This window comes from Phoenix dactylifera, chromosome 2, assembly GCF_051530095.1.
Source record: "Phoenix dactylifera cultivar Ajwa chromosome 2, Ajwa_hap1_PhDact_Kaust_v1.1, whole genome shotgun sequence".
Lineage (NCBI taxonomy): Eukaryota > Viridiplantae > Streptophyta > Magnoliopsida > Arecales > Arecaceae > Phoenix > Phoenix dactylifera.
Window position 1 is genome coordinate 38,020,721 of NC_143191.1, and position 26,058 is coordinate 38,046,778.

Sequence of the window (26,058 nt, forward strand, 5' to 3'; positions counted from 1 at the left end):
AAAATTCCATGTTGTATCACAAAGATTTCAGCTATAAAAGATAGTGGGGATTTTACTATTAGTTATTAATAGAGCGAGAAGGTAGATTGGTAAAAGTTATAAAATCTAAGTGGTTAAAAAATATATTCAGTATATAAATTTTCATTATCAAGTGCCGGGCGCAGCTGCAGTTAATTGATTTTAGGAAGGCTACAAAGAAAGTTAGATCAATAAAGTAAAATAATTGCCATAAAAAACTTTCTAGGAGTTTATGAATTGTACAAGAGCTAAGACAGATTTGAACTCCAAGCATGAGGGGATGTAGAATTGATGAGAAATAAGAAAAAAAAGTAAATTATTAGGTTTAAATAACCAAAAGGGCCGATCTATACATTTTAGGACAGATTATATAAAAAATTTATCCAATTATGTAAAAATTAGTTTCTTGGACCAGATTGACATCTATGGGAGTTCCATTAGAGGAAAACAAATTAGACTTTATCCAGTCATGCCTTTTTTTCCCCCTAAACGAAGCTCACAGTTATTGCGGAAATGGACTTTAGAATAATAGCTATGTTAACTAGATAAATTAAGGCAAGTTCTTTTTGGTTGTAATTAGAGTTTTATGGAGTTAGAACTCAGAACTTAGCTTTACATGCTGTATAGATGCCGCTTTTGGTTGCTTACGTATTTCAAAGTTGACTTTTCTAAAAGAAATGGAGCTAACCATAGCTAACTTACTATGTTAGACTTTACTAGCCACGGAAAAATTGCGAGCTTTCCTTGAATGTAAATGTTATTCTAAATTTCTAGCTCCATATGAGATGGGAATTGGTCCTCCATTGCAATCTTAGCTGCTGCATTAATAATCTTGTGGTCAACCATGCAACAAAATAGCCGACAAAAGTTGGTTACTCGCAATGTAATTTCGTGGCAAGCCTTATCAAGGTTTTCATGATTGAACACTATTAGATGAGCCATGATCATCAATATATTTTAAAAAGAATAAGGTAGGCCCAATTGAGAACATTGAGAAGAGACCTAATAAATAAATTAAGAGCATGTTTGGTTAGAAAAAGATGGGATCAAAAGCAGGAAGGTGAATGAATGATTTTCAATTTAGCTATTTGGTTGGGAGAAATTTCATTTTCATTTCAAGTTTTGGAGAGAATGGGAATACTTTGATTTTTCGAAATATAATTCTGGTTCTCTACTAATATTTAAATTTTAAATTTAAATTTTAATTTTAATTTTAAATTATGGCAGATTTATAAATAAAAATAAAATCAATAGAAGAAAGTAAGAAACCAGAGATGGCAGCCTACAGCTAATGGTTAAAGCAAAAAAGGAGGGCCCACTCCCCCCTTGCCCGCCTCTCTAATCCTTCATTAGTTCCCTTCCCTTCCCTCTATTTTTGCTTCAGTCGTCAGTCGTCACCTCTCTCTCTCTATTTACCAAAAAAAAAAAAAACCTCTCTCTCTCTCTCTCTCTCTCTCCCCTGAGGGCTTCTCAACATCTTCCCTTGCATCTTCTGAGAGCTTCTCAATCAATATCAAAACCCTTTCCGCCTTTGACCACACTATCCTTTATCCCTCCTTCCATCTCGATAAAGGTAGGGGTTTTGCTTTTTAAGCCAAAACTCCTTTCTTTTTATAACAAAGAGGTTCGTCCTAGGGTTTAATTGGCTTGTCACGACATCGGCTGATTCCCCTCCTTCTTTATTCCCAATCTTTTCGCGATCAATTCTTATTGCCCAAACGTCCTTCTTGGTTCTTGAATCAAGGTCTTTTCTGGGTTGTGTTCCATGGCCCATCACCCCGGCCCGCCGCTGGGGTCGGGATCGGGCTCCAGCTCCGGGCTCCACTTCTTGAATTCCCCCTTCGGCGACACCACCTTCACCAAGGTCTTCGTCGGGGGCCTGGCGTGGGAGACGCAGAGCGAGACGCTGCGCCGCCACTTCGAGCACTTCGGCGAGATCCTCGAGGCCGTCGTCATCTCCGACAAGAACACGGGGAGGTCGAAGGGCTACGGTTTCGTGAGTTTTTCTTTTCTTGATGTTTTGATGTTTCTCTTCTTTTTTTTTCGTTGCTTGATGCTTTTTCTTAAAAAGTCGACGTCTTGACTTATAAAGTGATAAAAAGATTTGATTTTTATGAGTTTAAGAGATCGCTGAATCTTCCTTGGGGTGATGATTTATGTGGAGGGTTTAGGTGACTTTCCGTGATCCAGAATCTGCAAGAAGGGCGTGTGCGGACCCGAGCCCTGTCATAGATGGGAGACGGGCGAATTGTAATTTGGCTTCGCTAGGGCGACCTCGGCCGGCTCCACCTTATGGTAGGTCTTTACACATTGTAGTTGGATTTTGGGTGTAATTACTGATATAGCCATATCAAGATGTTTTAATTGCCACCTCTTGTTCATCACGTTCTCTCAACAATGACAAGACATATGATCGCAAAGTTTTCTCATTCTTTTCTCATTTAATTCTTGGATCTTTGTCGGGATATGGTAATAGTTATGAAGTTTGTGATTTTTTGCCTTTAATGTTATCGGATGTTCAGGTGGGTCATCGATTTAGGGTTAATTTTGTAAGAACCTTTTTTCTTGTGCTATATACCATGATAGATTCTGCAAATTCAAGCTAACAAACAATAATAAATTTTGGGCTTGTCCGCTACTGGAGCATATTTAAGTGTTGATCTGGATTTCTTTTGAGCTTCATTTTGTTTGCTTCCCTGTAATCAGCAATGTTGCACTTGCATTCTTCTACTTAAGCTAAGTTATATTTTAGTATGAAAACCTTGTATTTGATGCTGAAAAAAATGTGATGAAGTTCCTCTGTTATTTCTCACTGAGTGTTGTGGTAATGCTCTAATGCCAACACACTGCAGCTTCAGATTTATAGATTTACACGAACCCGATACAGCTGTGTTGGATTGTGTGGTCCCTTCCAGCCTCCGATGCATTCTATCCACAGATGCTGTCGTTGTCTTTTTTGGACCAGAAACATCATAACCCCCTTATGATTCATTGGGCAATGGAAAGTGCCAGAGTCCTGCCTGTAGCAACTAGAGGGGCAGGGCATCATTATGACATTATTATGAACTAGTACATAATTAACTTATTTAAGAGAAATTCTGCTAATTGAATAGAGATTAGTGTATGACCCTCTTACTTAAAGAAAACACATGAGAAGATGGAAGTTAAATGGAAACATGGAAGCCTACTCAAGTGTTAATTATTACTTGAAAATAAAGAATAGTTATGCTTTGTGACATGTAACTACATTAGGAGGCACAGGGTGTTGAAGATGCAGTAAGCATTGAAAATGGAAGATTCCCAATCAATTTGTTTGTTATGTCTATTATGTTATATGACGATTATAAACCATCTATAGTCTATGGGATACAATGTTGAATAGTGAAGACACTTGAACATATTGAGGTTCATACACCGAAGAAAAATAAGAATACACATAAAAGAACATGCAATAAGAGAAGCTTAGGAGTATCATAGATGAAGGATGTACTGTGGACAAACCATTTGAAATCATTGAATTTGTTTGATATTAAAGAATAAATGGTTCCAAATCTTAATAAGGAACATGTCTTATATTTAGATGGAAAACGAGAAAGAGAGGGGGGCGGGTGCAAAACTAAGAAGACTTATAGGCAGATATCGTGAAGTGACTTTTTTAAATTTTCCATTTAGATGATGACTTCATTTAGGAACCCAAATGCTGGAGTTGGATCTAGATATCTGAATCCAAGTATACGACATAGGTTGTATTTTATTTTATATATTATTTTTATCTTTTAACAATGATCCTAATATAGACATAAAAGGCATATTTTCATCAAACAAATTTTATTGATGTGCAAAATTTAGTAGATAATATATCTCTTTAAATATTTTGGCATACAAAAAATAGAAACCTAAAGATTTTATCAGAAAATTCTCTCCCTAACTCATTGTTTTTGTTCACCTCCATGCGTATTGTATAAGTAATATGAATGATATCAAGATATTAAAGGAGCGAAGGTTATTAGGATATAGGGCATATCAAGTTCTCAAATTGGAATTGATTGTTGTATTTGCGAGCATGGATACACATACATGCTAGTACATGGACATGTATATCTCACTTGGGGCTTAAAGAGTAGAAATTGTTTTGTCTATACATTTTCTACTTGAATACCGGTTTTGAAATTTTCATATTAAAATATAATTATATTGTGAACTTATTTTAGAATGGCAATATATTTGAATTTAGTGCTAGCGATCAATTGAATTTTAAGTAGTTGTATAGTCTTAATAATGTATTAGCTGTTCACTTTTAATGGGAGATCCAGATGAATTTGTGTTTCAAAAGATAATCTCCAGATATCAATAAAGTCAAGAAATTCTTTATTAGAAAACACAACATTATTAATGTTAAGTCAGCATCCTTTTTTTTTTGGGATGCATTGGCCAAGGTAGTATTTACAAGATATTGTATCTTTGAAGCAAAAGGAGATTCTGATTAATCATTTCTGCCTGATGTGGGCTTGATTTGGTTAGTTATTGATGTTATTTCCATTATAGATGGTCTGATGAGATTCATTATAAGGAGGTATCGGCCTCATTGGAACATGAATCTATCTTAGTAGTTATAGAAAGAAACTGTATTCAGATAGGAATTTCACAAGGTACAAAGCTGATGTCAAACTATGATGTTGGCCTCTCTCTCACACACTGGCATGCTCATGGGATTCCCCGAATGGTTCTTTGCAAACTAAGTTAGGTGTGATTTCTTTCTTATAGCTATTTATATAATGGAAGTCTCACATGGAAAGGTGACAGGTAGATTTCATATTTGAGCAGTAGGAGAGCTACAAATGTGTTACCTTTTCATGTGAGATTTCCATATCAAAGATAGCTCAAGAAAAATAGATGATGAGGCTACCAAGAAATGTGTGGTGGATCCCTAGAGAGAAGTGTCCTGAATAAATTGAAGGTTGAAAATAATTGCACTAGGGAATTTGTGCCATGATGACATTGCAAAGAACTTTATGGGGTGTTATGGATAGGGCTAGAGGTGGGCTTGGGCCTGCTTGAGGCCTGTCAGGCCAGGTCGACATCAAGTCGGGCTTTGGTCCAGTCTAAGAATGTTCAAGTTGAACTTGGTTCTAAAATGAAGGCCCAATTGAATTTTAGGCTGAGTTTAGATCAGTGCTTGGCTTGGCCTGAACCCCAGCCCGATTTTAGGCCCAAATCCTGAGCCCAAAACCCAACTCGAGTCATAGATCCACAAAGAGGGGTTGCGTGCAGGGAATCACCGTGGTTTAAAAGGAAGGAAATAATTACATGTCATTTTGAGTAGGTTTAATAAGTGGCCATCCTTGTGAGAAAGATTAGGAAAGTGGGAACCCATTGGAGTAATGGCCATGAGTGGAGTCCATAGCATTCTGCGAACAAGAACTGGTAGATGGAATATGTAGAATACTTTTAGGATTCAGAACTATCTCGCTTTAATACATTGACTTACATACATATGTTACATGCATGCGTGCGTGCGTAACTGATTTTTCCTAGAGGAAATATAAATCATAAAGAGAACTACATTGATCAAATTTGCAATCGGTGGTAATATCCTTAAGCTTGTATTCCTAGATCTAAAGCATGAAAAACAAGGAAGGCTTGGAACTTATATTAAACTCCATTTATCATGATTTTTTTAATTTAAATTAATTAAAACATCGAATAAACTCAGCAAGATTCTAAAAAGTACCGATGTTAAGTCCCACTTAAATTTAATCTAAATTCATTCACTTCAGCTGGGCAAATCTTGTCCAGGCATCCCCTTGAACCTAAGTTTTTAGGGCGTTTTATTTCTACCATTTAAAATGTTCTTACAAAAAGAAGAAGCCAAAAGCTAGGTTTTCTAGCTTCTCCTAAAAGCACTTTTTGACTTGTCTTCTCAAAAGCACTTTTCAGATAATTTTATGTAACATTCATTTTTTTTAGGAAGTGTTTTTTTTTCTTTAAAAATTGCAGAGTTCCTTTTTTTTAAGCAGTGCCAAACACACCCTATGCAATGCTTGCATGTCATCACAATTGTTCTATCCATAGTTGTTAAAACCATTATAATGGGTTAGCCTTGGAAGATTTTTTTATGAATAAAAATAATTGCTGATATAATGGCTAAATTAGACATCAAATGTGAGATAGTGGACAAAAATGTTAAGACAACAAAGATAGTTTGTTATCACTGCTCTCATAATAAAATAAATGAAATACATATTATCAATTGATATGGTTATTTGATTGAAAAAATTATTTTAATCAGACAAACAATGAAATTGTCAAATCATGTCCATGTTCCTATTTTATAATGGTCGTTCTTGCAGGATAATGGCTGTTTTCAAACATCAGTGGTTAAGTGTATAACATAAGATGAGCCTCCTAAGCTATTGTAACGACCATTATTAAAGTTATAGAAACTGCTACTTTAAATCATGCCTTGGACTCTGCTCTCATGCTCCATCATTGGGTTTTTGGTATCTCACGGCAGAGATTAACAATAATGCCTCACATAGTTGTGTATCCACAAAAAACTGGGGTTGGCTTATCAATGATAACCATAACCCAAACCATGCTACCTTGTCCCAAAAAATTGGGGTTGTCTTTATCAATTCTCATTTGCCAAGCATTCCTATTAAGTACACCTTTAAATCCATCTTGTCAAAGATTAATGGATCACTAAACAATTTGTATATGATCTTGTTCACCACCTCTACAAATGTCTTGCAGACACTCCTCGTAAATTATCAACTGTCGGGCTTTTTTGCTAGTTGATTCTTTGACAAGTGGTTGTTCAATAAACAAGTTGTCTACGATGTGACTCTATATTCTTGAATTCTCAGCCTGACGATCTTCTATAATGATACTTTTTCCTTTAAGCTGTAAAGATAGTGCAAGCTAGTTTTAATCTAAACTACAAAAGCTTAATTGATGTTTGACACAAATCTTATTTCAAGAGGGCCAAAAAAACTCATCAACTCGTGGGTATCTCCTTGTTCGTAAGTCTGTGTATCAACATGGTTTGATCTGTTATTTTGTTGGGTCTAATTGCAGCTGACATCTATAATAATGTCGAAGAAAAACCAGAAAAGATGCTTTAATAGATGAATCTTGTTGCTTTGACACCAAAGTTGTGTGAATGGAATCTTCAAAAAATCATCTGCAATATTGTGGATCTGATTTGTATTAAAATTTTAGTGGAAAACGTAGAAAGAAATACAATGTTCGCATCCACGACAAGGGAAAAGCCTGAAGGTCAAGATTCCTTTACCCAAAGCACAGGGTTGTGAAAAGGAAAGCCTGGAGTATTCATCAAATCTTCTCAAACTTCATTATTCCTCCCAAAGATACTAAAATAACAAAAAATAAACATAAATTGTTCTAGGTAATGTATATATACTTGAACTTATTTAATCTTCATTTTGTTAGCTTTAAAAACCAAGTCTTTATGTTTTAGTTATGTTTTAATCTTCAAATCTTTTCAGATAAAAATCTTCTAGGTGCTGATATCCATGACCTAGGTTGTATCCTTGAGCTGAGAGTGAGAATATGGAAGAAGGAGAGATGGGAAAGAGAACAGAACCAATAATTCAATTAATTTTGAATGCTTTCTTCGCCGTTGCATTGCTATGATTTAATAGTGGAGACTGATACCATTATTCTACTCTCCGTGATCAATCCATTAAACTGTGGGGCATCTCATTCATCGGTTATAGATATAGTGATTGTCTGTGGTAGAATAGTGGTCCATCAGAACTTCAGAATTATGATCAAAGGTATCAAAGGGTTTATGCTTTCTGACAATCTTTGGCTTTGAATCAATGATGGGACCCATGCTGCTCCACTTGTGGTTGTTCAACTGCTAAATCTTCATCTTCTAGACATCTAGTTTAAACTATAAGGTAGCTTTTGGTTGTAGAATATATTTTGGAAGGGGTACCATTTTTGCTATTGTAGTTATAAACCTATTCTGTGGAATAGGACTCTTTTGGCATTTGGCTGGATGGATAAGTGTAGGGAATAAGGGGCATTTAATGTTAGATTTCATGATTGTTTGAATTTTATCATGAAGACCAAATTACCCTTCCATTTTTTTTTGAGTGTTTAGAGATTGGATAAGGGCAAAAATTAAGTAGGAGGTGCAATAAGCTTCCCCTCTTTCACGGTATAAGTCTATTCCATTAAAATGGTGGGATAGAGTTATGACTTGTGAGCTCACTGTAGTCCCACACAGTATAAGGTCCTATTCTCCATCCCATTTGGTATTTGGCAGGATAATCCCGCCACTTTTGGGGGGGATATCTCCTCACTTTTCTCCATCCAAACACACTCTAGCAGACATCTAGTTATCCATCTGATCTTTGACCACAAAGATACTGGATGGTTCTCTATCATCTCCAAACTATTTTCACAGAGGACTCTTTACAAAGTGAATGTTCAGATTTCAGTGTATCTATGTATTGTGAAGAATTCTAGATTCTAGAGGAAGTCCACCTGTCCACTGTATCAGTACTATAAATTCCATGATATTGTTGTGCCATCTAATCTAGCTTTTATCTATCTGGTTGCAACAGTCGTTCATGCATTGTCATGACTCATCCTACCCTTGAAGCCTCTCATGTTGTTGCTCTAAAATCATATCAGTGTAGGGATTCTTTTGGGGGTGGTTAAGATTTGAAATTTATCTCATATTTCTAAAAGCTGTAAAAATCTGAAAAATAAATTTATTTTTTGTCAGAAAAATCTATATGAGGAATAGAATCCATGCTTCACAGGGGATTGTGTCCATAACTTGAGGCAAATCCTGAAGCCCAAGAGAGGGAGAAAAGGGATGGAGGACGAAGCAGAAAAGGCACAAAAAGTGATGATTTTGTTATTAAATTAAAAATATTGATTCTCTTCACCTTTGATAACTCTATACATGACAAACAATTCTGAAGATCATACTGATTCGCATCCAAGTGTTTCTTGATAAAATATAACCAATGACTTCCTACACCGTAAAATTCAGAGAATCATGAAGTCTTTATGCAGAAAGCCAAAAAAATCAAAGGATTAGCCTTGACTAAGTAGCATTTTGACCCTCAACTGGTATATTGATTTCCTAAGACTCAAATTCAGCAAAAAAAGGAGAAGAAAATAAGCATTTTATTTTTTAAAAAAAGAATGTCAAGATTAAACTAAATTTAATCCATAGATGGCATCATTAGCAATTTATTTTTGAATGGCATAGTTAAGATCTGGTGTTCTGTATAGCATTCCAATGCTAAAAAAGGAGGGAAAAAAACTTTTATCTTTCAGTAGTTGGGAAAAAAATTCTAGTTTAAGGAAAAGAAAAATATTATTGCAATATTTTATTCCTCCAAAACATGGAACAATATCTTATCCATAAAATATGGCTTAATTAAAAATTTCTTGTAGTTATGGAATATAGTTTTCACCTTTTTAACTTACAAGAACTAAGATTTGTTAGCATTTCATCAGCTTTTGCAGTGACAGCTGAAGGATATATAAAATGATTAGATCAGATTCGTGTTATATATGTCCTTTGCTTTTCATGAGTCTCCTTTTTGTACTCTTGTGATGTGATCATTGTTTCTTCTGCTCTGACTTCTTGTATGTAGCACGCCTAAGGCCATTGGGCCCTTGCTTTGGAGGAGTTCCAGTTCCCCGGGGGGCTTACATAGGAAGTTCCGCTTATCACCAAGCATTTCCATACGACTACCAACAAGCTATTTCATATCCACCATATGCGTAAGTTGACCTATGAAATCTTGCTTTGCTAAAAGATTATGTTCAAAATATAAATTCTGCTTAGATATTGATATTTGGATTTGAACAGCCAATTCAGCTTATCTTCCTCAAACCTTAGCATGCTCTCTCCATAAGCAACACTTTCTGAGGTTTTTGGGGTCAAGGCTTGATGGTATGGTTATTGTAATATCATGCTAAATTTAGAATGTTGTGACCAAAAACTACAAAAGCCAGATAACCGAACAGATGATAGAGTATTATGAACTTAGATCTTAACACATTGGTAGTGAATGAGATTGACATCTGAAATAAGTTTTGAAGCTTGTGTATAGAGTTTGTAAATAATATAGAAAAACAGAAGCAGAAAGTTTGGACTGTTAAATTTTACACAAGTCGGTGACTGACTGGGTGTCAGGTTTAAGCTTAGATGAAAAATGATGACCACAGACTGAAGCAATTTCTGACAATTAATTTATTAGAGGACAGGTGAAACTTCACTCCTATTCATATAATGAGAATTTAAATAGAAATAGATTAATTAAGTTATTTATTAGTGTCCTTTTCTTTTCAAGAAGTCTATTCTTTAAATATAGTTGGACTGCATACAGATTCTGAAAATTCATGTGTTGACATCAATAGGAATACCACTGACAAAAAAAATTCTCAAAAGGAATTACTGGTTCCTAATGCAGGTATGCAACATATGCACCTGAGTACATCTATCCACAGGTTGTGAATGCTAATTTCAAGTTTTCCACATTTTTTTCTTCTGGAATATAAAGTTTGGAAGTTGGTCATCTACTCTGTTTAACTTGATTGCAATCTTATATTGTTTGCAGAATGTTTATACTCCTTACACAGGACACCACTATGTTCAAGTATATGGTGTTCCTGGAGCAGTCAACACAGCAGTTTGCCAATATGGGCAACTTGGCCAGCCACTTTCTGGTGGACATGGTTATACGGCAGTTCAGGGCTACACTGTGCCCAGGCACCATCTATTGCAAATCAGTGGGCCAAATGTCAGTGGAGGAACAACTGCGCCTTTACCTGCAATTCAGTCACCATATCCTGCAGGCAAGCTTTCTGAACAGGAGTTCTATATTTGGTTCACTTTTGCAGCTGGTAATCTATATAACCAATGTTAAGAGTGTAAAGGAGCAAAGTTACCAGCTGTCTTGATAACATGAATGTGTACATTGTTGTATGCACATTTAAAATTTCATCTGCAAGTGTGCAGAAGGGAGGTGGTATGGGTGTAAAAGGAGACATGATGATCATAAAGTAATTACCAGTAGGATTCGGCCTATGATTATGTGACTATCAAAAGCTAAATCCTTGGTTTATGCAGATCAGACTGAATCCTTACTTAACTTCCATTGAGAGAATCTCATCCCCCCCCCCCCCCTCTTCCCTCTTTCCTTCCTTCCCTTTCCCCCCTGCTTTTGACAATTTCACCAAGAGCAAGCACTGTAGATTACCATTTGCTTCACCTGCTTTTCATCAGATATGTTCATGCTGTCTTTAATCAATTCTCCATTACTTTTAATTGTTCTTAGTGCAATTCCAGATCTACTTTCACAGTCCCTTTCTTTCGAAGTGGCATTGCCAAAAGTCGAATCAAAGGCTTTACAGGGAGGGTTCGGAAAGGATCTGATCAGAGATAGAGACTGAAACCAATGTGCAGGGGTAGGGTCGGATGCAGCCAAGTGGATCATTTGATTTAGGCAATACCTATTTGATTTTAAGTCCGGTGGCAAAATCTGCTTCTACGCTGTCCTGCGAACTCAAAGGCAATTTGTGCTCAGAAAAAGTCAGCCTGAATCTTACTCTTTGTATTGCCTCTTCTATTGTCTCCCTTCTTCATTTTACTCTGAATCGTAGAGACAATGGATGAAATTCAGGCAAGATAGACTCCAAAGATCCGGCCCAGTCTCAAGAGCTCTATCTCCATCAAAAGTCGTATGCTATTGTCTTTTTATATTCTGTATGTAAGTCTCGTATTGCTTTGACCTTAACATTTTCACCTACCATAGTAAATATTTTAGGTCCATACAGTATTGGTAGCCATACTGTTGTTGCATAAAAATTTCCGTTCAGTCATGCATGATGCATGTATGGATCTCTCCTGGCCAATAAATCGTAAAATTTATAGAGCATATCAGTACTAGAGTGCATAACATTTATGCACTCAGTTTTAAATCTGTAAACCCTAGATATTAATTTGCTTCTCTAGACTGATGCTTGAATCATGGCATTCAAGTGCCTAATTTTGTTATTCATTGTTCAATCATGTCATCATTTAATACTTCAATTATTAGCTTGAGTTTCTTTCAGTGGTTGGCTATCAACCTAAAGTCAATGTTTTAGGTTATTTTTTCTTCTGTGGGGACCTGTATTATTGATGTTACTAAGGAGCGAATACGTAATGAGGTGTAGGGGATGAACCAATCAAGAACAAAATAGAGAGCTAATTGTGATGCATATTAGGAACAATAATTTGAGAATAGCAAGCTCTTGGCAAGGAATGCTTCTCGATTCTTATTGAAGAGTCTAAAAAGAGGAAGGGAAAATCTATGCATACATGAATGGAGTTGTGGACAAGGATTACAAAAGCTTGCTATAACATGGAAGGTAACCCTTAACAGGAAAGATTGGTGACTAAGGACTGAAAAAGGTGACCTTAAATGATGTGATCTTGCACTTGTTTTGTAATTTACAGAGCTTGAGCTTTATATTCCTTTATGGTATACAGTGGGTGAACTTGAATTTATCTGGGCTGGTCCTGGTATTTAGTTGTCTTGAGCTGTATATATTTTATGCTTTCTTGTAGTGCTCCTGCATCATATTTGCTTATATTAAACCAAAGCTAGCCCAGTATTCCATATATTTTGACCATTATTTTTATCTTTGATTAAAAATGACTCAGCACTTTTCATTTTAAACAAGGAAAAGACAAAAAAATTAATAATGATGCATATTGAGCTGGCATTTGGTCATTGCATTTTCTTTTTAAAAACAATTATGATTTAGCTTAACTTTTCAGGAATAGGGGCACCAGTTCCAGCTCAACCACAATTCATTGTTCCTACGCATTCACGACAGTTCATGCAGGGCAGTTGTTCAGACCAAACAGCAGGTTAAGGAGTATCTGTATGATGACATCTCAAGGTATACTTCTCATTTGAACTGTTTAACTTTGTTTTCTTGATGTCCTTATGACCTGATCGTAGATCACTTTCTGTCTCTATCAGATATCCTTAGATTGCAGGACTAAGAACAGCACTACTGCTACTTCAGTGGCATGCTTATCTTGCCGTGCAAGCTGTCATCTTTGCAGGCTAGAGGTTGGTTTGATTCTTTCATACAATTTGTGCCCGAAGATATAGGTTTATGGTTCATTGTCTTATTGACTTATGAAAATCATATAATGCAAACTATTCTTGTCTCAGAAAATTCCTTTACTATCCTTCTTTTCTTGTAAGACAATAATAAATTGCAAAGTTAGCACTATGATGAAATTTATTTGGCGAGGAATCATTTCCAAACAATAAATAACCTGTACTTCATATGTCTGGGCAGTCGTGCAGTTCTATCAAATTGAAGCTATGATCCTTTTAGAAAATGACACCGATGATAGATTCCATAAGAGATGTGCTACCTTTTGGCTGAATTATTTTCTTGATAACCCTACAGTCATGAATGAAAAGCCAGTTAGGGGGGGGGGATAATAGAATGAACAGGACAACAGTCAGCAAGTACGACAATCAATAATCACTAGTTTGGCTGAATCAATGGCTGAGAATGGAATTCTAGAGAAAATTTAATCAAGAATATTGATTTGATCATCTAGAAGAGACAGCCTTTCCTGTACCCTTCGCACCTATTTTTTACACCATTTGTTCGTTTTCATTTTTCTGGAGCCAAAAAGCTACATGTCAGAAAACTAAAACAATACAAAGTTATATATATTATCCTTTTTGGTTTCAGCCTAAACCAACTGCAAGAGGTCAAAAATAGTTTCATCTGTCCAAAAAAGAGTTGTCAATTGTACCAACCCCATTTTGGTAAGTTTTCTTCAAGATTGGGTTTTTGAGAATATAAAGTTGCAATCTCAGCCTAAAACTGGGTCAACAAGCTTACAATATCCTGTGGTAGTTCAAGCTTGCATGGCCAAAGGCTTACCCATTAAGGTATTCGATCAAACATTTAGCATATAATTTCCAGTCAGATCCTCTTTCTAATGCATGGCTTGACAAAGTGCTCCTTGGTAACAACTAATTAGGTGAACCTGGATTCTATATTTGCAATCCAATCAGCTATTCTCAGCTATGACTTCCACTCTCATCTTGCAAGACAGTTTCATATCAAAACCCTTAACCTTAATCTTGTTTTGCTCTCTTAGTTACCCTTTTCAGCTACAAAACCAGCAGCTTAATTGATTGCTTCTGAAACTTGGCATGACTACACCATAAACAGATTTCAATTTAAGTGGAATTCCTATACAGCTTCTTATGAATGACAATAATAAAGATTGACTGAAAAGTATAAGTTAGAAGAAGTTTTGCTTGAGTTGGCGACTTACGCTCTAGTCACACCGGTAATCAGCGAGCTCAAAAAAGTTAAATGGGACCTTACTGAAGGTAAGGAAAAAAACTGATTAAGACAACATCAGGACCTAGGATGTTATCATACTATATATGGTATAATAGCATAATATGTGGTATTATAACTAGCACAATGACACTACTATGATGAAATATAATACGATCAGTATATGTTTTGCTGTATATAATATAAAAGGAATTGAGATTTTATTTATTATGGAATATGATATTTCAGTGTTAAAGGAACTGAGATTTTATTTATTATCGTGGTTCTTTTATTAAGTATATAATAGAGAATCCATTATAATATTTTTCAAAATTTTAATGATTGAAATTTTAGTATTGGCCCCTTCTCCCCCATTGGTCAAAGTTTTGTCTCTGCCACTATCTGTAAGTTGACTGAATGCAATCATCTCGGCCTTTTTTTTTTGCTGAACCGGATGATTCATACAATTCTAGTACGGATACATCCAAAAAGATCAAAATACAGCATATTCCGGAGCGCACTAGACAGCTAACTCCAACCCAACGGGTAGCTCCGGAGTGGTTGGCCACGTACGAGGCCACCCAGTTTGCAGCCTCGTTGGCCTCTCTATAGACGTGCTTAGCCTGGAAGGCCATCCCACCACCGACCATGGCTTGGATGTCTCGAATCAAGGGGTGGCACTCGCCCACACCGCCAACGATCCGCTGAACCCATTCAATGATCGTAGCCGAATCCCCCTCAAGCAGTACTGCATTAGCCTGCAACACACATCGAGCATAACCTAGACCGGCCCATTTCTCCCTCAGCTCAGCCTCCGGGACGGAGGTGTCAAAGATCTAACAGCCACCGGCCGCAATCATCCTGAAATCTGGGCCTCTGATAATAAAGCCAGCACGCCCCCTCCTGCCACCATCCAGCACGCTCCCTCCTGCCACCAGCTAGCACACACACATCCATCATAATTAATCTTGAGAAAACTCGGGGGTGAGGGCTACCAGGTGAAGAACACCATCCGAGATGCTACACGAGCAGAAGTAGAGCCCCAGGTGCTCCGAGCTATCAAAGGTTCATCCAACAAATCCGCTTGACTAATCTCCGCCACCTGACCCCGGGCTTGTTCCACAACAAACCCCGGAGAAGGACAGCTTTCGCCAAAGATCCAGGCCAGATCTAATAAGATCTAGGGCCTTCAATATATTCCTCTTGCATCATGTAATACTCTTTAACACAGGTAAATTGTGTTTTCTATCCGCCTTTTAGAAGTACTTGAATCTATTGTTCATTTAGCTATTGTTTTCTTTCTAACACTTATTGTAAACTCTATTCCCTACTGTTGTCTTTAAACACATCTATTACGCGTATCTTGTATGGCACTTGTGTATCTAGAACTCGTGTCTGTAAATCCCTGTGCCCTGCCAGAACTTGTGATGACTGGTGGAGTCTGGGTTGATGGATGCCGGAATTGGGTTCTGGCAACCTATATAGGAACATGCTGTAAGTCAAACCATACATCCAAAAAGATTCTTTTGAGCGCCAGAGCGCTAATCTGGTTATATAGTCTTTCTTTGTGGTTCCTACGATTAATCAGTCAGATTGCATAATTGTTGTCATGTGGACAAAGATTAATGATGTCAGTGGGGCTGGTCATTGTGTAGCTAGCCTTGCTAAACCGATGCAGCGGTCATTTGGTTTCCAAATAAGCAGCTTCTGGGCAACCATAAGGTGCTGGTTGCTTATTTTTTTTCTCACATCTTTAAGGATGTCTTTCCTCTTGCCATTTGGTGAGCGCTGAGGGAATTTTTTGTGGAAACATGTTACCATGGTTGTCATCATATTTTTCGCTCAAGTTGGAAATATTATATAAAAAGCTACTGGAATTGTGTTCTTATGTCAGTACTTTGCAAGCAGACAGGTTACTCTTTACAGGTGAAGAGCCAAGGATGGTGCCGGTGAACAATTCATTGAATTGAATATATATTCATTCATGCATGCTTTCTGTGGGAAGGTCTAAGATGTGGGTTCTGATTCAAGTCAATGTGGTTCTTTTTCGTTAATTATTATATTATCTTACATGTGTTTTAGAACTGGTTTATCAGTTTTATAAGTCAGCGGAACTAGTTCAGACAATCATTCACTTTTAAGTTATGCAGGTTGGAGAATATATGTGGAACAGAACCAGCCAGACTTGTTCAGATAAATCATTACATTTTCAAGTTATGCAATTTGGAGAGTTGGGCAATGATTCAGAGTAACTCGCCAGGCGAAACAAGGAAAAGAAAGGTCTTGCCTAACTTTGAACTGCTGGTTTTGATCTGTTGCTCACTTCTGGGCTGAAGAGACCTGATGAAATATTAGTTGCTTTTGCTGACATGAGAGGTTGAATTATGATAATTGCAGTGTTACGTCCCAAAACCATCACTTGGTTCAGCCATGGGATGTGGCCGCAGAACCCCTATGCAAGATCATAGGGGGCATGCAAGGGCTACATATCTTGGCAGTATTGGAGATCTGGGAGAAAGTGTGGTTGCCCATACAATCTAAAAAAATAAAGGAGAAAATTATATGATACTTTTACAACTTTAGGCCAATCTCAAAGATATCTTCTTGACTTTAAAAAGTTTCAAATGGATCCCTCAAATTTGCAAATTATTCTGAAGTAATTTTGTTGTTCATCTCCATTAGTGGAGCAGCAATGCATCATGCCAATTATATCATGATCAAATTGCCCTTTCAATTATAAAAGGATCTTATTGCAGGACTCATCTTCCTTCGTGCAAATCCACTGTCAGATCATCCATCACATAGATCTCAAAGCAATCCAAATTTTTTATTCATTCATCTGCACAGATCTCAAAGCAATCAGTGCATGACTAGTATCGTTCATTCATCTACACAGATTATAAAACAATTAGTAGATGATTTAGATTATTCATCTGTCTACATAAAATCAAAACAAATGCATAGATTATTTAGATTATTCATCCTTTTGCATATATTTCAAAGCAATAAGTGGATGATCAGAATTATTCATCCACCTATATAGATTAAGGCTGCAAATGAGTTGAGTGAATCTGTGACCCGAGCCACTTAGACCCGACCTGATCCTATTGGAGGATTCGTGGGGCTGGGCCGGGTCCTAAAATTGGACTTGTTCTATTTTTTTGTTTGGATTTAGGTTTACTAAATTTAGACCCAATCCAACTCATTTGAAATTTGGATAATTTTAGATTTTCAATTCTATGATTTGTCCCGCCCCATCCCCCTGCGAGTGGGTGTATGAATGTGTTTAAGCAATTTGCAAGATCTTGTGAAGCATCAACTATGTACAGTGTACTTTCTGAATCAAGTTAATCAATGTACTGGAGATTGAAGTGCATTTGTTCACCCAAATGCAGATGGTTTGGAGGAGTCCTTAGCAATCTGCTGCCTGAACCATATGCTGTGCATGTTTTATTTGAAGATCTAAACGTACGAATCTGCAGTTGTAATTTCTCTGCAAACCATTCTCCTGGTAAACCTCTGATATTTTGGTGTTGCAGTTGTGGCGGCATTATTGTAGTTATACTTTGGGATGCTGTCCGTCCCTTTTCCCTTGTTTCTGTTCCTGTTTTGAAGGAAAGCTTTAGTGTTCTATGATCCAACTAATCATTTGTCTCTGTATTTGGATGTGCTGCCAGAAATGTTTCTTCGCCATCCATCATTTGAGCTTGTGTAACATTGCTATGTAATTACACGCATGTCACGATCTTTATTGTATTTCCCTCTATAATGTGGTTGTACTCTTATTGCTTGTTTGTGGCACAGAGATGGCAATGTATTGTTTGAAGTTGGAATCAGTTTTATAGTCATGGTAGTTTTACATATTGTTCTCTAATTATATCAATATTTTTTACAGAGGAGGTGATACAAAATGCTTCTACACTTACAATTTTCGCTACAGAATTCACCTGTTCTGGACTTTATGGTTGCCATTTTAAATTGAACTATATCGTTATTTCTCGAACTAGACCGGACCTAGATCCGAATTTTGGGTCGGGTTTAGGTTATATATAGACTTGACCCGATCCGAATGACCCATTGGATCAAAAATTGTAGCCGACCCGACCTAATCTTATATTGGGTTGAGTCTGAGTCTAAAATTAGAATTCGAAAAAAAAAAAATTGGTTTCGGTTGGGGTCACTCAAGGTCCAACCCAATCCAATCCATTTGCATCTCTAATTCAGATATTCATCTACTTACATAGATCTTAAAGCAAACATATATAATTTAGATATTAATTTATTTGCACCAATCTCAAACCAACAATAGTGATCTAGATATTCATCCATCTGCATAGATTTCAAAGTAATCATAGATCATCTGGATGACCAAATATTCATTCGCTTGCATATATCTCAAAGAAACCATGGACGATCCAAATATTCATCCATCTATACATATTTCAAAACAATCACACGGATAATCCAGATATCCATATGTACAGATCTCAAAGCAAATGTAGATGATCTGATATTCGCTTGCGCAGATCTTAAAGCAACCGTGAATTATCCAAATATTCATTCACTTGCACAGATCTCAAAGCAACTACGAATAGTCCAAATGTATATCCGTCTGCATAGATCTCAAAGCTATTAATGGATCATCCATGGTTGCTTTGAGATCTATACAAGAAGATGAATATCTGGATGATCCATGATTGCTTTGAATTTATGCCAGCGGACGAATAATCCTAGTCATTCGCTGATCACTTTGAGATCTGTGCAACAGATGAATATTTCGATCATCTATGGTTGTTTTGAGGTTTGTAAAGGTGGATGAAAATTTGGATCATCCGCGATTGCTTTGAAAAATCTGTGCAGACGGATGAATATTTGGATCATATACAATTGCTTTGAGATCTGTGCATGCAGATGAATATTTGGATCATCCATGATTGCATTAACATCTATGTAGATGGATGAATAATCTTGATCATCCACTAATCGCTTTGAGATCTCTGTGGAAGGATCAATAATCTTGATCATCTATGCATTATTTTGGATTATTTTGAGACTATGCCTACATAGATCTCTAAACAATTAATAAATGATCGGATTATTCATCCATATGCACATATCTTGAACAATCCAATTATTCATCCATTTGTACATATTTCAAATCAACTGCATGAATGATCCGAATATTTATTTGCCTACACAGATCTTAAAGTGACTATGTGGATGATTTGGATTATTCATTCATCTGCACAGATCTTAATGTTGAAATAGTCAAAAAGAGAAGAAGGGCATTTTCATCAATTGAAATGGCAGACTAATGTCGTCTGATGGTCAGAAAGTCAAAGAACCAATTTGGAACGGTTTGCAAATGTAAGAAACCCATTTGAAACTTTTTAGAATCGATGAGATGTCTTTGAGATTGGCCCAAAGTTGAGAGGGTGCCTTTGCAATTTTTCCTAACAAAAAAATAAAATAAATCAACCATGTAGTTTAATTAATCATTGGGTATTAGAGATGTGCTGGTTACTCTTTTGCTAGACTAGAATTCCCAAACTATCAAGTACTAAGCATTCTACACCTTTGAAAATAAATAACAAAATATTAAGAACCAACAGCTTAGAAAGGATGTATTAAAATCAAATACATGTATTTATGATGAAATTACATTCCAACTACCTTATAATTATTGTCTAAACAAACTGATACACATAAATGCATCATATATTATCTACATAATCATTCACATGCTCAGATACCAAAGCAATCGCAAATTATCCAAATATTCATTCACTTGCACAGATCTCAAAGCAACTACAAATAGTCCAAATGTCTATCCGTCTGCATAGATCTCGAAGCTATTAATGGATCATCCATGGTTGCTTTGAGATCTATGCAAGTAGATGAATATCTGGATGATCTATGATTGCTTTGAATTTATGCCAGCGGATGAATAATCCTAGTCATTCGCTGATCACTTTGAGATCTGTGCAACAGATGAATATTTCGATCATCTATGGTGGTTTTGAGATTTGTATAGGTGGATGAAAATTTGGATCATCCGTGATGGCTTTGACATCTGTGCAGGCAGATGAATATTTGGATCATCCATGATTGCTTTAACATCTATGCAGATGGATGAATAATCCTGATCATCCACTAATCGCTTTGAGATCTCTGTAGAAGGATCAATAATCTTGATCATCTATGCATTATTTTGAGACTGCCTACATAGATCTCTAAACAATTAATAGATGATCGGATTATTCATCCATATGCACATATCTTGAACAATCCAATTATTCATCCATTTGTACATATTTCAAATCAACTGCATGAATGATCCCAATATTATTCGCCTACACAGATCTCAAAGTGACTATGTGGATGATTTGGATTATTCATCCATCTGCACAGATCTTAATGTTGAAATAGTCTAAAAGAGAAGAAGGGCATTTTCATCAATTGAAATGGCAGACTAATGTCGTCTGATGGTCAAAAGGTCAAAGACCCAATTTGGAATGGTTTGCAAACGTGAGAAACCCATTTGAAACTTTTTAGAATCGATGAGATGTCTTTAAGATTGGCCCAAAGTTGAGAGGGTGTCTTTGCAATTTTTCCTAACAAAAAAATAAAATAAATCAACCATGTAGTTTAATTAATCATTGGGTATTAGAGATGTGCTGGTTACTCTTTTGCTAGACTAGAATTCCCAAACTATCAAGTACTAAGCATTCTACACCTTTGAAAATAAATAACAAAATATTAAGAACCAACAGCTTAGAAAGGATGTATTAAAATCAAATACATGTATTTATGATGAAATTACATTCCAACTACCTTATAATTATTGTCTAAACAAACTGATACACATAAATGCATCATATATTATCTACATAATCATTCACATGCTCAGATACCAAAGCAATCGCAAATTATCCAAATATTCATTCACTTGCACAGATCTCAAAGCAACTACGAATAGTCCAAATGTCTATCCGTCTGCATAGATCTCGAAGCTATTAATGGATCATCCATGGTTGCTTTGAGATCTATGCAAGTAGATGAATATCTGGATGATCTATGATTGCTTTGAATTTATGCCAGCGGATGAATAATCCTAGTCATTCGCTGATCACTTTGAGATCTGTGCAACAGATGAATATTTCGATCATCTATGGTGGTTTCGAGATTTGTATAGGTGGATGAAAATTTGGATCATCCGTGATGGCTTTGACATCTGTGCAGGCAGATGAATATTTGGATCATATACGATTGCTTTGAGATCTGTGCATGCAGATGAATATTTGGATCATCCATGATTGCTTTAACATCTATGCAGATGGATGAATAATCCTGATCATCCACTAATCGCTTTGAGATCTCGGTAGAAGGATCAATAATCTTGATCATCTATGCATTATTTTGAGACTGCCTACATAGATCTCTAAACAATTAATAGATGATCGGATTATTCATCCATATGCACATATCTTGAACAATCCAATTATTCATCCATTTGTACATATTTCAAATCAACTGCATGAATGATCCGAATATTATTCGCCTACACAGATCTCAAAGTGACTATGTGGATGATTTGGATTATTCATCCATCTGCACAGATCTTAATGTTGAAATAGTCTAAAAGAGAAGAAGGGCATTTTCATCAATTGAAATGGCAGACTAATGTCGTCTGATGGTCAAAAAGTCAAAGAACCAATTTGGAATGGTTTGCAAACGTAAGAAACCCATTTGAAACTTTTTAGAATCGATGAGATGTCTTTAAGATTGGCCCAAAGTTGAGAGGGTGTCTTTGCAATTTTTCCTAACAAAAAAATAAAATAAATCAACCATGTAGTTTAATTAATCATTGGGTATTAGAGATGTGCTGGTTACTCTTTTGCTAGACTAGAATTCCCAAACTATCAAGTACTAAGCATTCTACACCTTTGAAAATAAATAACAAAATATTAAGAACCAACAGCTTAGAAAGGATGTATTAAAATCAAATACATGTATTTATGATGAAATCACATTCCAACTACCTTATAATTATTGTCTAAACAAACCGATACACATAAATGCATCATATATTATCTACATAATCATTCACATGCTCAGATACCAAAGCAATCGTAAATTATCCAAATATTCATTCACTTGCATAGATCTCAAAGCAACTACGAATAGTCCAAATGTCTATCCATTTGCATAGATCTCGAAGCTATTAATGGATCATCCATGGTTGCTTTGAGATCTATGCAAGTAGATGAATATCTGGATGATCTATGATTGCTTTGAATTTATGCCAGCGGACGAATAATCCTAGTCATTCGCTGATCACTTTGAGATCTGTGCAACAGATGAATATTTCGATCATCTATGGTGGTTTTGAGATTTGTATAGGTGGATGAAAATTTGGATCATCCGTGATGGCTTTGACATCTGTGCAGGCAGATGAATATTTGGATCATATACGATTGCTTTGAGATCTGTGCATGCAGATGAATATTTGGATCATCCATGATTGCTTTAACATCTATGCAGATGGATGAATAATCCTGATCATCCACTAATCGCTTTGAGATCTCTGTAGAAGGATCAATAATCTTGATCATCTATGCATTATTTTGAGACTTGCTGGTGCATTGATAATTTAGATCATACATAAGTTACTTTGAGATCTATGCAAGTAGATGGATTATCCTAGTCATGTACTGGTCGCTTTGAGATCTATGCAAGTGGATGTATAAAGGAGCTTGGAGCACTTTGAGATCTATGTGATGAATAATCCAAATATTCATCTGCCTACATAGATCTCTAAACAATTAATGGATGATTGGATTATTCATCCATATGCACATATCTTGAACAATCCAATTATTCATCCATTTGTACAGATTTCAAATCAACTGCATGAATGATCCGAATATTTATTCGCCACACAGATCTCAAATTGACTATGTGGATGATTTGGATTATTCATCCATCTGCACATATCTTAATGTTGGAATATGCTAAAAGAGAAGGAGGGCATTTTCATCAATTGAAATGGCAGACTAATGTCGAGAAAGTCAAAGAACCAATTTGGAACGGTTTGCAAACGTGAGAAACCCATTTGAAACTTTTTAGAATTGATGAGATGTCTTTGAGATTGGCCCAAAGTTGAGAGGGTGTCTTTGCAATTTTTCCTTACAAAAAAAATAAATAAATAAATCAACCATGTACTTTAATCATTGAGTATTAGAGATGTGCTGGTTACTCTTTTGCTAGACTACAATTCCCAAACTATCAAGTACTAAGCCTTCTACACCTTTGAAAATAAATAACAAAATAGTAAGAGCCAACAGCTTAGAAAGGATGTATTAAAATCAAATACATGTATTTATGATGAAATCACATTCCAACTACCTTATAATTATTGTCTAAACAAACTGATACACATAAATGCATCATATATTATCTACATAATCATTCTCTTCAAAATGATACATCATATATCATCAATAGTTATTTTATTCCATAGTGATTTCAAATAACTTATTTGTCATTTTCTAATAAACCCAACCCGGATGCGACAACGGATATCTTTTCATCTTTAGGGTGACCCTGATCACGTTTCTTGCCTATGATAGGGTAGTTGACAACGTTCCATAGCTTAGAGTCTACACTCATCCAAGCAGTTCACTTGCACAAATCAAATATTTTATTTTCGGTTTTTAGACTAACCACAATCATGTTTCCTGTTGTTGATGAGGCAATTGTTAATAACATGGTTAATTCAAAGCACCGCACCCAATAATTAAGTTATGCAAGTCTCAATTATGTTAATGTTATACATCTACTAAAAGAATGCAATAATATTATCAGTTTCTCTGCACAATTTACCTTCTATAATATGCATACATATATCAAAATACAAATTAATTTAAGGAAGCATGCAAAAAGAATCCTTACAAATTATTTTTCTTAATTGTTAGTATATAATGCATATATCTATAAAATATCTATGATTGTGTAGGTAATTGTGTACAAAAATTTTTCTCTATCAACGACAAAATTTAGATAACGTGTTTATCAGTTCGAGTGGACACCTAGTATGTCTAATTAATTTGACATCAATATAGAACCAATTTGTTTTTGGTCAACCACCAGCAATATTAATTAATTAATTTTTAGTTTTCTAATTTTGAAGTCTCAATATCCCAGTTTCCTTTAACACTAGATTTTCTTATCCTACCCTAATTCAAAATTAAAATAAATAAAGAGATAGGATTTTCCTCGACTTAAAGACTAAAGTGTAAAATCTCTTGCTGCTGGATGTTTTCTTGTCTGGATGATTACACTTCTACAAAGCTGAGACCAATAATCAGAAAAAATTATAGGCTGATTACAATCAAGTATAGAAAAATATGAGAGAAAGTGAGATAAGGCCGCCAATATAACAGTGTCAAGCAGGTAGGTTAGGAGGTTGGGGATGCCTGATGAAGGTTGATATGATAGACACTCCGCTGGAGTCAACCTGGGGTCCACGGAGAGAGTATGAGGCCGTCCATTGGGGTCTATTGAAACATGTAGGAAGAGAATGTGAGGAGAGTTGAGGGAGAGAAAGAGAGAGCCTGGTACATGGAGAAGGGGAAGGGCCTTCATGGTTCTCTCATAATAGAAAAAGAAGAAGAGGGGAAGGGCGTGACGGTGGTGCGCAGCCGTCGGAGAGCGGTGGTCAATGGTGACAATGGGCGGCAATGAGCAACCGATACTAAAGAATGAGGAAACCACACGTCGGTGATAGGGAATTCAAGAGGCCATGCCAATTCAAGCCTTAACTTGCTTGGCAGTTGCGGCTCCAACCTCGGTCCCGAAGGGTCGTGCTCGGTCAGAGATTCCGCAAAGTCCTCGGCTTTGAAACACGACCAAGATAACCAAAACGGGGGACAATACAAGAGAACAGGGGAGGTGGGTGTCAGCGAGATCGGACAATCTCCTGAAGAGATTCCGGCCGGCAGCAGTAGTGTGATGAAAGGACAAGTTGAGGAAGCTGGCGATGCCATTATCTGGCTCCGGCTAGACCTCGAGGAGGGTGGCATGGCAAGGAAAATGGTGGCTCAATGAAAGAGAAAAGGGGCAGTGATGGAGTGGTACCTCGAAGGGGGTGGGGGGTTATTCTGCAGGCTTAAGGCTGCATGGGAGGGGCTTACCTATGCACGATATATTCTGCAAGCTGGCTGTATCATTCTGGAGAGAAACTCAGCCTCATTGATCGCGCGTCTTTGAGAGAAGATGCGAGAGGAGGTGGAGCACCCACTCCTGGGCAATGTGCGACGGATGTTACGAGAGTGCTGAGCTATCCAAGTCAGGCATGTCCTTCGAAAGGCAAACCAAGTTGCTGATTGGATTGCCTTGTTTGCTGCTCACAATTCGGAAGAATTTTTTTGGACTCTGCAGTCTTCATTTTCTTCTGCTTTGTGTAGTCTTTTTGCTTCTGATATAGCTAGTTGTGTTCATGTTAGAGCTGTTTGAGCAGCCGATGCACCAAAACAAAAGGGAGGGGTGGGGGGTCAGGGTGCATTCAAATAAAGATGGAGGCCAAGGTTTTCCGAGGACTTCGCCTTCCACCAGAAGTCATGGAGAGTCCAACTCCCATCAAGAGTCTCTCGTCGTCCAACACGTGCG

General features: G+C 36.6%; 1 protein-coding gene across 24 annotated transcripts; it reads left to right on the forward strand.

Moving 5' to 3' along the window:
- The first annotated feature begins 1,389 nt into the window (after positions 1 to 1,389).
- LOC103695829 (uncharacterized) lies at positions 1,390 to 18,258 on the forward strand. Of its 24 annotated transcripts, none has more exons than XR_005512518.3 (9): positions 1,390 to 2,014; positions 2,190 to 2,313; positions 9,666 to 9,795; positions 10,435 to 10,487; positions 10,635 to 10,872; positions 12,842 to 12,966; positions 13,050 to 16,402; positions 16,539 to 16,668; positions 17,784 to 18,258. XR_005512518.3 is itself a non-coding variant. In XM_039128153.3 (8 exons), the coding sequence occupies exons 2-8, from the start codon at positions 1,784 to 1,786 to the stop codon at positions 13,070 to 13,072; spliced, it is 924 nt and encodes a 307-aa protein (XP_038984081.2). In that variant the 5' UTR covers positions 1,390 to 1,591; positions 1,763 to 1,783; the 3' UTR covers positions 13,073 to 18,258. The 24 variants fall into 24 exon arrangements, 3 of the variants coding, with proteins under 3 accessions (XP_038984081.2, XP_038984094.2, XP_088572412.2); XR_015975449.2 differs by having other exon boundaries at positions 13,050 to 15,619; positions 16,297 to 16,402; positions 16,539 to 18,258; XR_005512522.3 differs by having other exon boundaries at positions 13,050 to 13,142; positions 16,297 to 16,402; positions 16,539 to 18,258.
- Positions 18,259 to 26,058: the final 7,800 nt, after the last annotated feature.

Bases quoted from the DNA above. Each gene is read 5' to 3' on its own strand.
- LOC103695829 (XM_039128153.3), top strand. From the start codon at position 1,784: ATGGCCCATCACCCCGGCCCGCCGCTGGGGTCGGGATCGGGCTCCAGC. The intron at 2,015-2,189 runs GTGAGTTTTTCT...TGGAGGGTTTAG, and splicing joins GGTCGAAGGGCTACGGTTTC to GTGACTTTCCGTGATCCAGA. The intron at 12,967-13,049 runs GTATACTTCTCA...TGTCTCTATCAG, and splicing joins CTGTATGATGACATCTCAAG to ATATCCTTAGATTGCAGGAC.